Source organism: Panthera pardus, unplaced genomic scaffold (assembly GCF_024362965.1).
Source record: "Panthera pardus isolate Hobbes unplaced genomic scaffold, ASM2436296v1 HiC_scaffold_16, whole genome shotgun sequence".
Taxonomy (NCBI): Eukaryota; Metazoa; Chordata; class Mammalia; order Carnivora; family Felidae; genus Panthera; species Panthera pardus.
The window spans coordinates 151,485,687-151,503,362 of record NW_026526721.1 but is presented as its reverse complement, the minus strand read 5'-3'; the positions used below and the strand labels follow the sequence as shown (position 1 = coordinate 151,503,362).

General features: G+C 48.7%; 1 protein-coding gene across 2 annotated transcripts in view; it reads left to right on the top strand.

Moving 5' to 3' along the window:
• Window positions 1–17,676, top strand: part of DLEC1 (DLEC1 cilia and flagella associated protein) — an 88,980-nt gene that overhangs the window by 63,938 nt on the left and 7,366 nt on the right. For both annotated transcript variants that reach the window (XM_053903993.1, XM_019418708.2), the window contains exons 19-25: window positions 970–1,109; window positions 13,233–13,386; window positions 13,778–13,888; window positions 14,745–14,875; window positions 15,361–15,552; window positions 16,463–16,533; window positions 16,968–17,119. In XM_053903993.1, the coding sequence (XP_053759968.1) occupies window positions 970–1,109; window positions 13,233–13,386; window positions 13,778–13,888; window positions 14,745–14,875; window positions 15,361–15,552; window positions 16,463–16,533; window positions 16,968–17,119 (951 nt within the window). The remainder of the gene's footprint in view (window positions 1–969; window positions 1,110–13,232; window positions 13,387–13,777; window positions 13,889–14,744; window positions 14,876–15,360; window positions 15,553–16,462; window positions 16,534–16,967; window positions 17,120–17,676) is intronic.

Below are 17,676 nucleotides of genomic sequence, written 5' to 3'. Positions count from 1 at the left end.
ACCTTGTTAGGCACCCCCTGCCCCATTCCGCCTCTCCCCACATCCTAGTCCCCTGTCCTAGGCACTCTGGGACTTCCCAGAGCACGCTTAGAAACTTACAGACCACAGCCAACGTCCTTACTGGATAGAGACAGAGAGGGACAGCAGCTTCTCCAGGGTCACACAGCTAGCGGGTGGTGGAATCATCGGATCCCAGTTCTCTGCTTCCCAGCCTGGGTTTTTCTCCCACTGTGAAGAATGACAACACTTTGTAATTGAAGTAGCCATCGGTTTCGTCATGTATCAGGATTTATGTCCCAATGGAGACGGGCACGAATCCTGTCTCAACAGTTCTCTGTACTCTATTCTTTCGAGCTCTCAAAAATAATGTTGGATTTGGGGTCTGTTGGATGTGCTCAGGTCAGGGGCACAGAAACCCAGTCCTGGCCTACAGCATGCCCCCCAGGACTCCCGGGGAGATGCCTGTGAGGAACAAAGACCAAGGGAAGCAAAAGGTCTCTTCTTTACTGGCGGAGCTTGGGCCCCATACTTGAGCCCACGAACTACTTTTACTGAGAGTTAGGCCAGCCCTTCCCTCCCACCAGTGCCGGGGAGGTGAGCCGTCAGAAGCTAGAGAGCACAGAGCCCAAGACAAGCGCCCTGGACCCGACCTGGCCAGCATGGCAGCTGGGTGGGAGGTGGGGGTAGGCGAAGGCGGGCCCCCACCGGGTGGGCAGGCTGCCCTGCAGGCAAGTGCCTGGCACTCACTGTCTCCGCCTCCTGGGATGAAGGGACCAAAGGGGGAAACACCCTCCTGGGTGTGACCTTTGCAGGTTCAGTGCGGCCCTCACGAGGCAGGGCGGCCATGGTGGGGGGGGGGGGCCCTCAGTCAGACCGGTGCTCCTTATCTCGGTGGGGACAGGAAAGCCACCAGTTCTGCAACTCCAACTGTCCTCACTCCTCGTCCTTCTCGACTGATCTCCACATCAGGTGTCTCCCTTCGACATTGAGCCCTCGGGCGGCCAGATCCCTGCTCTGGGGGAGTGCAGGGTGACCATCACCTTGGAGGCCAAGCAGTGCCAGCGCCTGCAGACCGTCCTGGAGCTGGAGGTGGTAAACGGAGCCTGGAGGTAAGAGGGCGTGCGGGGTGGGGGGCGGGGGGCTGCTACAACACACCCTGCGTCTACTCACAGCACGTTTATGTTGCGCAGCACTGAGTATTTACAGGCATTTCCGAATTGAAAGGTGCTGAAACGTGTTTGTTCTATGAAATTTGGAAATTACAGGAAAGAAAATCCATTCCCCGGGGATAAGTCACTGGTGATATTATAGGGTGTATCCTTCCAGTTTGGGTGCTAAAGGAGCATCAGTTAGTGCAATCACTTTCAGCAGCACTTTGCGTTGCCCAGTCAAGGGAACTATGTGCATTCCCTGTGACCCAGCATCAGCCCCTGGAGATGTGCTGCTAGAGGGACACACACCGACACACTGGGAGTCGAGTGCTCACGTGGGGTGCGCACAGCCAGCCTGTTCACAGTAGCGAAAACCTGGAAACCATGAACGTGTGTCAACAGGAGAAGGGACACCAAAAATCATGACATATTTAAATGAGCAATTACCGCTGTATTCTGGGAAGCACACGCTAGAGATTTCAGAGGTGGTTGGTGCTATTGCCTTTCTTTCTTCCTCCCTCCCTCCCTCCCTTCCTGCCTGCCTTTTTCTCTTTCTTGTGGAAACTTTCTTACATACATAAAAATAGGACCGTATTATGAGCCCCCATGTACCCATCACCTTCAGTAACGAGCAAATCACCACTAATACCGTTTCATTCGTATCCTTCCTCCACTTGTCCCCATCCCTTCCCAAATGATTTTGAAGCATAATATTCATTTTCTTAAGCTGGCTGGCGATATTTTGCTTTTTAAGCTGGTTGAGGGGGGTGTACAGGTGTTCTTTTTAATTATTCTTTAAACCGCATATCTATTTAAACTGTAGATGTGTGTAATAGTCATTTCTGCAGGTATTTAGTACTTCGTTATGGAACACTTACGTGCTCGTTTTAAATCGTTGGGGTTTTGTTTGGTTTTGTTTTTGCGCCTACTGTGTACGAGACTGCCCACTACCCTGCCCTCTCACAGTGGCAGATATTATCTGAGATTTTATACTGTGACATCTGATGGGGGGCTTTGGGGGGGGGGGTACCACCCGTGTCTCGTTTGTGTTTTTACACGATTACTAGCCCGGGTTTCAGTGGCAGTGTTCCTCACTGGTCCTGTGTGGCATCTCGTGGGCCTTAAATACGAAGGACAAGTCTTTCTCCTCTGGGAGAATGCCTTTATTTACGTCTCCCTGCTTCCTTTTCTATCTCTGTCGTTCTTAAAGGACGAGTGAATCAGAACGTTTACACTGGCAGGCGGTGGAAACACCGATGTAACCGGCTTGGGAAACTGTTGGCTCCCTCCTGCCCTGCTGCGTCCACGGGCTCCAGCCTTTTCCTCGGTCTGCCCTTCCTGCTTCTGTCTCAGTCTCTCGCCCCCCTCCCCTCACCCCTGCCTTCAGATCCGCGGCCCTCTGGATTGGCCTTGCTCTCGCCGCCGATCCGATCGATCGGCCCCGGGGAGGGGAGCCGCGTGCTCCGGAGGTAGACTCGGATTGGTCCTCTCTGGGTCACGTGCCTCCCCCCTCCCCCCACCCAGGCCTGCCGGAGGGGGGAGGGGCTGCCTCCCGAAGAAGCTGCTGGGAAAGTCGGCCAGACAACGAAGACCGCGGCCGCCGCAGGGGCTGTACGGCGGGACCAGTCGAACCATTTCCCTCCTACCCGCCGTCGCGCAGCGTTTGTGCTCCTTGTTCAGGGACATGACCTGGGCCTTGCACGCCACTAATTTGGCCTTTGGCGGATGCCCTTCTTTTGGCCGTCGGATTTTTAAATGTCAAGCTTTTTGTTCTTGGGTTGTTCCTTTTGTAGAGTAATCTGTTATAGTCTTAGGGATGCAACCGCATCTCAGATTCCCCCCCCCCTTCCTCCCCAGGAAACGAGTTTTTATTTCCTCGCATTTTGGTTCACTGTTCGGGTTTCCTTGTACATCACGTAATCCTTGGCTGCCCACCCCCGGTTTTGAGCGGGAGGAGAAGCAGATTTGCACGAGGAGCCGGTGGTGGAAGTTCCCGAGGAAGCGGGTGTGGGTGCGGAGAGCACCCCTCTTCCAGGGAGCCGAGGGGACGGGAGCACCTTCAGCCCCCAGCTACCGGAATCCAGGAGGAAGGACCTTTGGGGAAAGCAGCCAAGACCAACGGGCCAAGGAAGCCCACGGGCCAGGGCCAGCTCGGCAGATCGCCGCACGCCTTCATTTGTAAATAGGAACGAAGGACTTGGATCTGGAGGGGTGTTTTCCCACGGTGGCAGTCGAGAGCCCAGCGGTACTGCAGGATCTGTGTCTCTTGAGGCCACGCCCACATTCTTCACGGAATAGGGGAGTCACCGCTTGGCCGCGTCGCCGGGTGGTGTGCGGGAGCTCAGGTGTTGGGGCCCTGAACTGGCCACGTTCATCTCGGGCAGCCTTTGGTTAACTCCTCTGCCCTTTCCCCGCGGCCCACTCCTGCCCCATGAGGCCCCTCGTTCTGTTAGGGAAGCTCTGCAGGGCCTTTGCCTCCGGGATTTGTTCGAGAGAGAGATTACAAGCAGGGAAGGGGAAGAGAGAGAGAGAGAGAGGGAGGGAGAATCTCAAGAAGGCTCCAAATTGCCAGTGCAGAACCCGACACGGGGCTCCAACTCATGAACAGTGACGTCAGGACCTGAGCCAAAATCAAGAGCCAGATGCTTACCTGCCTGAGCCACCCAGGCGCCCCACTTCTTTATTCTTTATGGTGCTTGATAAAATGTAATGATACAGGTGTAACGGTGGCTGATCCTGACCCACTCTCCATCCTTCTTCTCTACCCTGCTGTCCTATTTATCCACATCCTCAGGATCTCTCTTAATGGTAGTCATCCTGGTGTGTGCGAAGCGATATTTCATTGAGGATTTGGTTTATATTTTCGTGGTGGCAGATGATGTTTTGCATCTTTTGTGTGCTTATTGGCCATTTGTAGGTCTTCTTTGGAGACCTGTCGATTGAGATCTTTGCCCACTTTGAAAAATAGGGTTGTCTTTTTACCATGGAGTTGTAAGCATTCTTTATATCTTCTAGATACAAGTCTCTTACTAGGTATATGATTTTCAAATATCTTCTCCCATTCTGAGGATTGTCTTCACTTTCTTGATGGTTTACTGCAAAGCATAAAATTTTTTTTTAATTTTGATGAAGTCATTTTATTTTTCTTTTTTGTGGCTTGTGCTTTTGAGGTTCCATCTAAAAATAACCATTGCCTCATCTAATGTGCACAGCAGCCTTCTTCCAAGAGCTTTGTAGTTTTAGCTCATGGGGTTAGATGTCTGATCCGTTTTGAGTTAATTGTTGTGTATGGTGTGAGAAAGGGATCTGTCTTAGTTCTTAATAATCACTTGTTTCAGCACCGTTTATTAAGAACACTGTGCTTTACCCATTGACTTGTCTTGGCACCCTTATCAAAATAAATCAACTGTACACGTGAAAGTTTATTTATGGGCTGTCTGTTCTGTTGATCTATAGAATTATTCTTGTTCCAGCACCACAGTTGCTTAATTACTGTGACTTTGTAGTAAGTTTTGGAATCAGGAAGTATGAATTCTCCAACTTTGTTTTTCTGTGTCAAGGTCACTTTGGCTATTCTGGGTCCTTAGCATTTCCATATGAGTTCTAGGGTCGGTTTATCAATGATTGCAAATAGCCAGCTGGGATTTTAATTGGGACTGTATGGGATCTGTAGATCGCTTTGGAGAGTATATTCACCTTAACCATATTAAGTCTTCCTGTCTGTGAACGTGAAATGTCTTTTCATTTATCTAGGTCCTTCTGGCATTTCTTTTGGTGATGTTTGTCATTACATTTGGTAAGTTTGTCATTACCAAACATTTGGTAATGTTTATCATTTTGGTAATGTTTGTCATTTGTATAAATCTTGTACTTCTTCTTTAAAGTTATTCCTAGGTATCTTTTTTGATGCTTTTGGAAATGAACTGGCTTTCGTAATTTCATTTTATGAATATTCATTGCTAGTATACAGAAATACAAATATTTTTGCATACTGATCTTGTACCCTACAACCTTGCTGAATTCATTATTACTTCTAATAGTTCTCTAAATAGAAGATAGTGTGTCATCAATATATAGAGATAATTATACTTCTTCTTGTCCAATCTGGATGCTTTTTATTTCTTTTTCCTGCCTAATGCACCTAATACACCAGTACAATATTGAATGAAAGTGGCAAAAGTAGACATCCTTGTCTTGTTAACCTATCTTAAAAAGAAAGTGTTCAGTCTTTCACCATTAAGTATGATGTCAGCTATTGGCTTTTTGTAGATGTCTTTTATCGGGTTAAGGAAGTTCCTTTCTATTCCTAGTTTGCTGATTGTGTTTTTATCATGAAAGAATGTTAGTTTCATTGAATGTTTTTTCTGTATCTATTGAAATGATCATGTCATTTTTTGTCCTTTCGTTGTGTGTGTTAACAGGGTGTTTTATGTTGACCTTTGGATGTTAAAACCATCCTTGCATTCTTGTAAAAATCCCATTTGGTCACAGTGTATGATTCTTTTTATCTGTTGTTGGATATGGGTTGCTGATATTTTCTTGAGGATATTTGTATCTGTAGCCATAAGAGATATTGGTCTGTAGGGTTTTTTTGTGATGTCTTTTTCTGGTTTTGCTACTAGAGTAATACATCTTAGAAATGAGTTTGGAAGTGTTCACTCCTCTTCTATGTTATTGAAGAGTTTGTGACAGATTGGTGTGAATTTTTTAAATGTTTGGTAGAATTAACCAGTGAAGACGTGTGGAGGTGGGCTTTTCTCTGTGAGAACTTTAAAAATTACTTAATCTTTTGTGATGGGTTTGTTCAAGTTTTGTATTTCTTCTTGACTCCATTTTGGTAGTTTGTGTTGTTCTAGGAATTTGTCCATTTCATCTAAATTACATAATTTGTTCACATACAGTTGTTAATTGTGTTTCCTTGTAATCCTTTTTTATTTATGCATGGTCAGTAGTAATGTCCTCTTTTTCATTCCCAATTTCTGTCATTTGAGTCTTCTCTCTTTTTCTCTTGGTCAGTCTAGCTAGAGCTTTGTTGATGTTGATGTTTTCAAAGAACCAGCTTTTGGTTTAGTTGATTTCCTCTCTTTTTTCTATTTTCTGTTCAACATATCTGCTTTCTAATCTTTATTTCTCTCCTTATGCTTGCTTTGTGTTTAGTTTGTTGTTCTTTTATCTAGTTTCTAGTTCCTTAAGGTAAAAGCTTGGGTTTTTGATTTGAGATCTTTTATTTTTTTTTTAATATTGGCATTTACAGATATAAATTTCTCTCTAAGCATAGCTTTAGCTACATCACATAAACTTTGATAGGTTATGTTCTCATTTTCATTGATACAAAGTGTTTTCTAATTTCTCTTATGATTTTTACTTGATCCATTGCTGATTTAGGAATGTGTTGTTTAATTTACACAAATTTTTGTTCCTCAGATTTCTTTCTATTGTTGATTTTTCATTTGATTCTCTTGTTTTTGAAGAACACACTTTGACTCCAGTACTTTTAAATTTCAATTTTTTTAAATGTTTATTCATTTTTGAAAGACAGAGAGAGACAGAGCGCAAGCAGGGGTGGGGTGGAGAGAGAGGAGGACACAGAATCTGAAGCAGGCTCCGGGCTCTGAGCTGTCAGCACAGAGCCCGATGCGGGGTTCGAACTCACGAACCGTGAGATCATGACCTGAACCGAAGTCGGATGCCCAACCAACTGAGCCACCCAAGCGCCCCATCCAGTACTTTTAAATTCATTGAAGCTTTTATTTTGAGCTACCTTATGGTCTAGTCTGTAGAATGTTCCATGTGCACTTTAGAAAAATGTGTATTCTGTTGAGTAGTGTTGTATATATGGCTATTAGGTCTGCTTGGCTTATAGTGTTAAGTCTTCTGTTCCCATGTTTATCTTCTGCTTAGTTCTATTACTTAAAATGCGGTTTTGAACTCTCCAGCTATTGTTGTTTAATTGTCAGGCTCTCTCTTCAATTTTGTCATTTTTTGCTTTGTGTATTTTGGGGCTCTGTTGTTAGATACATGTGTGTTTGTAACAGTAATGTCTTTTTGATGGATTGACCTTTTTATAATTATAAAATATCTTTGTCTCTAGTAACAGTTTTTATCTTATAAATTTTTTTTACTGTGTATTTATTTTTGAGAGAGAGAGAAAGAGAGAGAGTGAGCAGGGGAGGAGCAGAGAGAGAAGGGGACGCAGAATCCAAAGCAGGCTTCAGACTCCAAGCTGTCAGCGCAGAGCCTGATGTAAGGCTCGAACCCACGAACCGTGAGATCATGACCTGAACCAAAGTCGGACGCTTAACCCACTGAGCCACCCAGGCGCCCCCCTTTTTATCTTAAAGTTTACTTCATCTCACATGAGTTAGTTGTTACAGCCGTCTTTGGAATACTGTTTGCATGATATATTCTTCTCATCCTTTTACTTTCAACCTATTTGTGTCTTCGAATCTGAGATCTTTCTTGTAGACGGTATATAGTGGGAACATTCTTTTCACCTCCATTTTGCCAATTTCTACCTTCTGATTGGACTGTTTAATCCATTTACATTTAATTTAATTTAATTACCGATTAGGACTTATATCTCCCATTTTGCTATTTGTTTCCTGTAGGCCTTCTTTTTTTCACCTGTGTTTCTTCATTACTACCTTTTTCTGTGTTAGATAGATGTTTTCTAGCACTGTATTTTAATTCCTGTGTTTCTTGTACCTTTTTAAAAAAGTATTTTCTTTCCTGGGTGGCTTAGTCGGTTAAGCATCTGACTCTGGATTTTGGCTCAGGTCACGGTTTCATGGTTTGTGAGTTCGATTCCCACGTTGGGCTCTGTGCTGATAGTCCGGAGCCTGCTTGAGATTCTCTCTCTCCCTCTCTCTGTCCTTTTCCTGCTTATGCATGCTAGTGCTGTCTCTCTCAAAATAAATAAATAAACTTTAAAAAAAAAAAGCATTTTATTAATTGGCTGCCCTGGGTGTTTTAGGTAATATCTTAATTTTGAAACAATCTAGTTTGGATTAATACCAATTTACTTCAATAGTAATCAGCTTTGCTGCAATATAGCTCTGTTCCCTCTCCTTCCTTATATTTTTATACAATGTAGATCCATCAACACAGTTTTATAGTTATTGGCTTATGAAGTTGTCTTTTAAATCAGATAGAATGGGGATGCCTGGGTAGCTCAGTCAGTTAAGCGTCTGACTTTGGCTCAGGTCATAATCTGTGTGACAGCTCAGAGCCCGGAGCCTGCTTCGGATTCTGTGTCTTTTTCTCTGCCCCTCCCCTGCTCACGCTCTGTCTCTCTCTCTCTCTCTCTCTCTCTCTCTCAGAAATAAACAAACATTAAAAAAAAAAAGATAAAAAATAAATATACCAGGTAGAATAAAACAGTTACAGGCAAAAATATATTTATATTGTCATTTACATTACCTATGTATTCACCTTGATGTATTTGTACCAGTTAGGGTTCCACCAGAGAAACAGAATGAGTAGTTGTATTTATTACAAGGAATTGGCCTACATGACTATACGGGCTGGCTTCGCGCTCCCCAAATCAATAGGACAGGCCGTCAGGAAGGGCAGACTAGAACTCTCTGGCACAAACTGAAGATGCTGTGCACACATTAAATTTCTTCTTTTTCTGAGTAACCTCAGTTCTGCTTTGAGGCCTTTCAACTGATTGAATCAGGCCCATCCAAATCATCTAGGAAAATTTCCTTTACTTAAACTCAACCGATGATGAACATTGGTCACATCTACAAAATACCTTCAGACGTCCAGACATGTAAAGAGCTCAGGAGTCATCATTCCTGCTTTCGTAACAAGAAAAAAGCTGAACAAACGGAAACAGTAACTTTTCTAATTTTTTTAAATGTTTACATATATACATATTTTTAATTTTTTTATGTTTTATTTTTTATACTTGAGAGAGAGAGAGTGCAAGTAGGGGAGGAGCAGAGAGGGAGAGGGAGACACAGAATCTGAAGCAGGCTCCAGGCTCTGAGCTGTCAGCACAGAGTCCGACACGGGGCTTGAACCCATGAGCGGTGAGATCATGACTTGAGCTGAAGTTGGACGCCCAACCAACTGAGCCACCCAGGTGCCCCAATGTTTATATATTTTTGAGAGAGAGAGAGAGAGAGAGAGAGAAAGACAGACACAGAGTGGGGCAGAGACAGAGGGAGACAGGGAATCGGAAGCAGGCTCCAGGCTCTGAGCTGTCAGCACAGAGCCTGACGCGGGGCTCGAACCCACAAGCCGCAAGATCACAATCTGAGCCGATGTCGGACGCTCAACCGACTGAGCCCCTGAAACAGTAACTTTTCTTAGATTCATCAGAGAATTGAGGCCGTGGAGCAGCCACCCCAAGAACCAAAGAGATGGGTGAATGCAGGTCACTTTGCTGAAGCAAAAGCTGCTGAAGCCAGTCAGGGTAGGAACATTCCTGGAGGTTGTGTGGTGTAACATGAGAGGTAAAAACTCTGGAGACTCACCAGGTTCTTGTGGGGAACATTGGGGAAAAATTCTCCAGTTTGGTCAGGGGGAGGGGAAAATAACGCTTCTGAAATATGCCTGGTGCGGGGGGCAGAGAACCACTTTGAAATAAGTCCAGAGTGTTCTCCACGAGTCCTGCCCAGCAAGGGAAAGACTTCACAGGAGCTTCATCTGACGTGGGGGAAGGGAAATTACCCACCCCAGCCCTCTCTGGTCTTCGTATCTCACCTAAAGGGGGAAAAAAACAGAAGGACTTGTGAAGGTCAAGTCCAGGGACACAGCCTCACTAGTACAAGACAGAGACCAATCATTGGATTATAGAGCATTTCCTTTTCCCCTACACCTTCCCACGGCATCAACAGGCCTCGGTATAATAACAGAAGATTGTGGCCAAAAGAATTGCAGGACTTCAGACTCTATTTAAGAAAGAATTTGTAGAGGGGGCGGCTGGGTGCCTCAGTCAGTGGAGCGTCCAACTTCGGCTCAGGTCGTGATCTCACAGCTCGTGAGTTCCAGCCCCGCATCGGGCTCTATGCAGACAGCTCAGAGCCCGGAGCCTGCTTTGGATTCTATGTCGCCCTCTCTGTCTGCCCCTCACCCGCTGGTGCGCTTGCTCTCTCTCTCTCTCTCTCAAAAATAAATAACCATTTTTTAAAAAGAGTTAAAAAAAAAAAAAAGAGTTTGTAGGTAAACCCAAAGACAACAGGGGAGACAAAAAACAAGGACACTGGAGGGAACTGAAGCCTCTGCCACCCACAGCTACAGCCAATAGTAAACGTGGCCCAGCTCTTAGACGGATGAACATAAAACTTTGTGTTAAAGCTCTATTTACATCAATTCCGATTTCTCAATACATAATGTCCAGCTTCCAGCAAAAAATCACAAGGCATGAAAAGAGGCAAGAAAAAAAAAACCAAAAACCCACAGTCTGAAGAGACAAAGCAAACATCAGAACCAGACTCAGTCTGTTAGAGGTTTTGGAATTATGAAACCAATTCTGTATTCCATATCTGCAATTCGTTTCTTTCAAGAATGTTGAATCATACCCTATGTAACTTTTGACGTGGACTTCCCCCCCCCCCCCACCACTCAGCATAATTCCCTTGAGAGCTCTCCAGGTTGCATGTGTGAACAGCCGATTCCTTTTTGCTGCGGAGTAGAGTTCCATGGCGTGAACGTGCGGTTTAAGCAGCACCCTTGAAAGGACACCGGGGCTGTCTCCAGGTTTGAGCTATTGTGAATAAAGCTGCTGTGAATATTTGTGTACAGGTCATTGTATGGACATGTGTTTGCATTTCTCTAGGATAAATGTTCAAGAATAACATTGCCAGGTGTATGGTAAGTGGGCGTTTAGCTTTGCGGGAAATTGCCAAAAAACTTTGCAGAGTGGCTTTGTCATTCTACGTTGTCACAGCGACATGTGAGTGATCTAGCTTCACCATATCCTTCCCAGCACTTGGTGTCATCACTGTTTTTTATTTGAGTCATTCTGATAGGTCTATAGGGATATTACCCCATTCTCGGAGTGGTTTTCATGTATGGTTTCCAACTGGCCAATGATTTTGAACATATTACATGTACTTATTTGCTATCTGCTTATCCAAGGTCTTTGGTGAAATTTTTGTCATTTGTTTTATTTCATTTCATTTTATATTAGAGAGTGCACATGAGTGGGGGACAGGGGCAGAGGGAGAGGGACAGACAGAATTTCAAGCAGGCTCCACGCTCAGTGCAGAGCCACAGGGCTCCATCCCACGACCCTGAGACCATGACCTGAGCTGAAATCAAGAGTCAGACACTTAACTGACTGAGCTCCCCACGCACCCCTTTATGTCATTTTCTAATTGGGTTGTTTTATTGTTGAGTTTTAAGAGTTCTTTGCCTATTCGAGATACAAGTCTTTTGTCCAATACCTGGTTTACAAATATTTTCTCCCAGTCTGCAATTTTGTCTTTTGAAGGAAACAAGGCCTTTTGCGGAGCAAACATTTTTTAAAATTCTGGTGAGGTCCGGTTTATCAAATTTTTCTTTTATGAATTGTGATTGTGGGTCCTAAAGATTTTCTCCTGTTGTTTTCTAAAAGTTTAATAGGTTTACGTTTTACATTTAGGCTTGTGATACATTTTGGGTTAATTTTTATATAAGTTGTGAGGTTTAGGTAGAGCTTTATTTTATTTTTGCCTGTGGATATCTCATTCTCCCAGTGTCGTTTGTCGAAAGGTTGTTCTTCCCATACTATATTGTTTTTACACCTCTTGTCAAAAATCAGTTGGGACAACTCAGAAGTTCTTCAATGGGTGAATAGTTTTGTTTTGTTTTGTTTTTTAAGTTCATTTATTTAAAGAGAGAGGGTGTGTGTGTGCATTGGGGAGGGGCAGAGAGAGAAAGGGAGAGAGAGAAAATCCCAAGTTGGCCCTGGGGCTCGATCTCACAAACTGTTGAGATCGTGACCTGAGCCGAAATCATGGACTGCATCAATATTGATCTCCTGGTTGCCATTCTGTACTGTATTTATGCAAGAGGTTACCATTGGGCAAATTGGGTGAAGGGTATACGGGATTCTTGTGTAATTTTTGTTTTAGCTGCAATGTGAATCTATAGTTATCTGAAAATAAAAGGGTAAAAGCATAATACATATTATCTCTATTCCTCAGGCAAAAGCAAAAACAAAACTCAGCCAGACATATTTGTGTGAGTGTGTTTCTAGATTTTTCTATATCGGTCCACTGGTCTGTGTGTATATGCGTCTGGCAATAGTTCACTACCTTGATTACTGTAGCCATATAGTAAGTCTTAACAGCCAGCACAGTGATGTCTTACTTTATTATTTATTCTTCTAAAAATTGTTTTAGTTATTCCGTGTCCTTTGTCTTTCCATATAGATCTTATAATGAGCTTGTCTATATTTACAAAAATCTTTGCTGAGAGTTTCGTAAGAATTGTGTTAAACCTATAGATCAATTTGTAGAGAATTGACATCTTTACTCTGGTTGAGTCTTTGAATCCATGAATAGAGTCTGTCTCTCTGTTTATTAAATCTTCGATTTCTCTCAGCTGGTTTTGTAGTTTTCAGCATACAAATCCTGTATGTATCAGATTTACCTCTAAGTATTTCAATTTTTCTGAGCAGTTGTCAGTAGTTTCGTATTTTTAATTTCTGTATCTACCTGTTCGTTGTTAGCATATAAAAATGTGATTAGTTTTTGTAGTTTGTACCCTGTAACTTGGCTCACTCATCGGTTGCAGGGGATTGTTTTCTCGTTGTTGTTTTTTAAGGAATTTTTTAAATCTTGGGGCGCCTGGATGGCTCAGTCGGTTGAGCGTCCGACTTCGGCTCAGGTCACGATCTCGCGGTTCGCGAGTTCGAGCCCCGCGTCGGGCTCTGGGCTGATGGCTCAGAGCCTGGAGCCTGCTTTGGATTCTGTGTCTCCCTCTCTCTGCTCCTCCCCCACTCATGCACATTCTCTCTCTCTCAGAAATAAAGAAACTTAAAAAAAAAATTTAAATCTGGATTCCTTGGGATTTTCTACAGAGACCATTGTATCATCTGAAAATAAATATGGTTTTGTTTCTTCTTCTTTCTTCCTTGTGTTCCAGCTACCTTCCTGTATACGCCGACGTACAGGAGCCCTACGTGTACCTGCCAAACAGCCACGTGGAAGTCAGCAACCTGTACCTGGGTGTGCCCACCAAGGCAACCATTAGACTCATCAATGGCACACTCCTGCCCACCCGCTTCCGCTGGGGCAAGGTGAGTGAGCCTGCACGGTCGGCACCAGAGGCCCATGCGGAGAGGGATGTTGCCCCCCAGCTGCTCCCCGGAAGAGAGGCTCTCCTCTCCCCCGTGGCCCTGTCCGTTGCCCAGAGTCTGTTGCTGCCGTCAGAGGCAGCAGCCCTCTGGTCACCATCACCCTAGGTCTCCCGGGGCAGCTTGTTCAGCCCAGCAACTCCTGACAGGTGTGAGGTTCATCCGGGGTCGGGAAGGGGAGGGGAAAGGACCAGCGGATTACTCCCACCAGCGAGCACGCAGCCCCCCGGTCCCGCTGCAGGCCCCCAGCCTGCCAGCCTCCAGTGCCGCGTGGATCCTGGGTCCGTGCCGGGAACCCCGCGGGTGACAACAGGCCTGTCCTCGTGTCTGCCAGCTGCTGGGGCACCAAGCAGACTTCTGCACGGCCGAGGTCTCCCCGAGACGTGGCACGCTGGGTCCCAGTGAGGAGCGCCAGCTCAGCCTGGAGTTCACTGCTCACACCCAGGTGAGTACGGTGGTGAGGGGGCCCGAGGCACTAGGAGGGCACCCCACAACCGTATCTGTACTGGCGGGAGGTCTGCCTCAAGTCCCATTCCTGCCTCCCATGAGGCTGGGGTCCCCGTCCCCGTTAGGCCTGCCGTCTAGGGATACGAGGTCAGGAAGCCCGGAGCAGGCCTGAGTGTGCCGAAACCCACTGGCCACGTCTGGCCTTTGGCTCCAGCTTACCCCTCCCCTCCTCTGCAGCCGCGGGTGGGCCCGGCTTTCTAATTTGCCCGGATGATCCCGAGGCTCGCTGGTGGCCACCTTGTCCCAGGAAGGGCACGGCTGCTCCCCAGCTGGGCCCACAGGAAGGCCATCGGGGCTGGCTGCTGGCTGTTTGCAGTTCTGGTGGGGAAAGAGACTCCGTCTCATTTCCTCCCTGGCAAACGTGGACAGAGTAGACTTTCTTCCTCAGCTGCATCTGAGCTCCAGGGTGACGGGCAGATGGGCTCAGGCACAGAGCAGACCCGACGCAGGCTGGGCTTGATTTCTGTCGTAGCAGCTTCATCGGAATGAGCGTGTGGCTTCTCCAGAGGCCCACTTTGAGGGGGTCCCCGTCCGCGTGGGCATGGCCAGAAATTTGGAGCAGACTGAGCCAGGAGCCCTGAGGAAGGGCCCAGGGCGTGGGATGGCGGGCTAGGCCGGTGACGGTGGCTCACCGGAGGGAGGGACTGGGGAGCCCTTCCAGAGAGATGGGACGGGACAGAGGTCAAGATTTTGTGCTGAGCGCCCCACAACAACCACCTGTGCGAGGGAGGACCGTCTCAGGCCGCCCTGGGACTTACCTGTAGTGATGTGCCCCCCGGTGGGCTCTCTTACAGGACGAGCTGAGCCATCTGGCCCTCCCTTGTACCGTGTCGGGCATGAAGGAGCCAGTGGTCCTGGGCATTTCTGGGAAACCCCAGGGACTGCAAGTGGCTATTGCCATCTCTGCGGAGGGCTCTGACGGCAGGTGAGCCCAGGGCTGGGGCCGGGGCCCGAGGGCTGAGCGACCGTACGAAGGACTAGCCTAGCAGTGGTGCCACGGTGGCACCGGCCTACTCCCGGCTGATTCCTGCAGCCGAGAAAGGGCCACGGTGTCACTGAGGCCCCTCACGACCTTTGTGGGAACAGGTCTCCCTACCCAAACCCTGCCCTCTGTGCGGTCTTTGCCCACACACTTGGAGGCGCGACGTCCAGGCGGGTAGGAGACGCAGGGGACGGGGCTGTCGGCAGCTACGAGGCCCAGCAACTGGGAGACGGGCCCGTCGCCCCGGGGCAGGGAGAGTTTATGGAGCCGAGGCCCCCGTTGGCACGTGTCTTGGGGTGGCAGCTCACCGGGGAGGCAGCCCAAGGACGAAGCCTAGCGCGTAGGCGGCTCTCGCGCTCCCGCCCAGGCGGGCTCACTGGGCAGGGCCAAGGGTGGCGTGTAACTTGGTGGCCCTGGGCACGGGGCAGCGTTCCCAGCACAGAGCTGTGGCCGGACCACCTGCAGGAGCTCCGCCTCGACTTTGGCTCCACGGTGCCTCTGAGGACCCGCGTGAACCGCCAGCTCATCCTGACCAACCGCTCCCCGATACAGACGCCCTTCACCCTCAAGTTTGAGTACTTCGGGGGCCCCCCAAACGGCCCGAATCAGAAACCCAGCCTGTAAGTGTGGGGATTCACGTCCCAGGGAGGATGTGGCCGGGTGGGTTGGCCCCGTTGGGCACACGTGTGGCCTAAGTGGCCAGAGGCCGGTTGGTATGAGGAGAGAGAGAAGGTGTTTAGACACGGAGACACGGAGAGGAGGGGTTCCCACCGGCCCACCTCCCAGACTCTGGGGGGGCCTCCGGGAGAGGCCGGGGCTGTGGCGAGGTAGAGGGCTTCCGGTAGGTCAGGCAGCATGCAGGCCAGTGCATAAGGGAGAAGTTCACTGGCAGCGGAGGGAGCTGTGCGGGCAGAGACGTGGCAGTGAGGCCTTCTGCAAAGCTGTAACTGGAAATCAGCCCCCGGGGGGAGTAGTGACGCCCAGAAATTGGCAGGTCCTGCACGCCCCCCCAGCGAACCCCTCACCGCTTAACCTCCTAAGTCAGGGGAGCCCAACATAAAAACCCCTGCCGTGGGTGGTGGGAGCCACTAGGGGTTTATGAGCCATTAACTTGCCCACTCCAGGAAAGTTAGTGCACACTCGATGCTGAACAGATGTCGGCAGGAAAGACTGGAAAGAGGGCCTTTTGCAGAAGGCCGGGCAAGAGAGGCGGGCCCTGGGCTGGGTCTGTATCGGGGATCACCGGCGCACAGAGCCTAGGGATAACAGGTCCCTCCTGAGTTTCTTAGAAGGCAATGCCTGGGCTGGAAGGTGGCCGGTAGCTGGGGTGCTTTGGGCGATAGGGGTGTGGCAGGCCCCGAGACCAGAGAGGGAGGTGAACAGACCTGACTTCTCCCCTGCGAGGAGCGGGCAGAGCCGCCTTCCTCCCCCCGTGCCCCTGGTGGGATGCTCGTCGCCCAGAGAGGTGGCTCGGCTCTGGGGAACAGGCCTGATGGCCTGATGCTGTTTCTGTGTCCCGTCTGGTAAAAGCCCCGACGTGCCCCCTGCCCTGCTGAAGACGTCGCGGATTCGAGAACGCTTGGCCAAGCGAGAGCAGCTGAGTAAGAACCCCGGGGCGGGCCAGAGCAGGGTTTCCTGGGGCCTTCTCAGGGGTGGGCTGCCTGCCGCAGGGAGAGGACCCTGGCCACAGACCCCATTCCAGTGTCTTTTCTAGCAAGACCTCTGAGATGGCCGTAGCCCTCCGTGCCCCCCTTTCGAATGAGGCCATCTTCTGGCTAGGGCAGATGGCCTGTGCACAGGGCCTGGTTTTGATTGGGGCGGGTGGCGGCTCCGAAGGGAGGTTTCCCACTGGGGCCTGACCCCCAAGAGGTAAAGAAGGCCGTCTGCTGGATTCTGGGCTCCCAGGAGGGTCTGCTTAGCCAGACCAAGGAGAGCCTGTGGAGCGGCTTCTCTGGTAGTGTTTCGCTAACTCCTGAGGGTTTGGACCTCATTCCTACCCTGGAGTCCTGAATCCCCATTCCTGGTTCTCGCCCAGATTTTATGGAAAGCCTGTTGTCTCATGGGAAAGGAGCTGCCTTCTTTCCCCACATTTCCCAGGGCATGCTGGGGGCCCACCAGCGGCTGCGCATCGACATCACGGGCTATGCAAACATGTGGGGCGAGTACTGGGACGACCTCATCTGCACGGTAAGGACAGATGTCCTGGGCCCGGCCTCACCTCTGAGCTCTGTCTCCTTCAACCCCTGGCCCTCAGCCCCTCAAATCTCTCCACGTTGTAAGACGGTGCCCACTGAGCTTGGGATAGGCATTCACCTCCGTACCTTCCGTAACTTTTCCTGTGGGGTCCCACGAGGCTGGGCCCACACGGAGGAGGGCAGAGGAGTCTGATGGGCCGCCTGCTTGGGCCAGGACATGAGGCCTGGAGGGGCAGTGAGTGTGGAGAAGCCGTAACGGCCTCCCAAAGCCATATTGTCACCTAGCCCTTGGTGCATTCACTCACTCTCCCAGTGGCCCTCCACTCACTCGTTCAGGGTGCCGCGGGTACCTGCTGTGCATGGGTTCTTGTGTGGTTCTCTGGACTGGAGGATACAGGGATAATTGAGAACGGATGACCCAACAAGCATTTCTTAGTTTAGTACGGAGGGGTGAGCTACGTACATTGTCTTATTTGGGGAGGGAAGGCCGTGAACAGAGGGAATGCGGAGCCAGGGAATGCCATGGCAGCAAGGGACAAGAGACAAAGG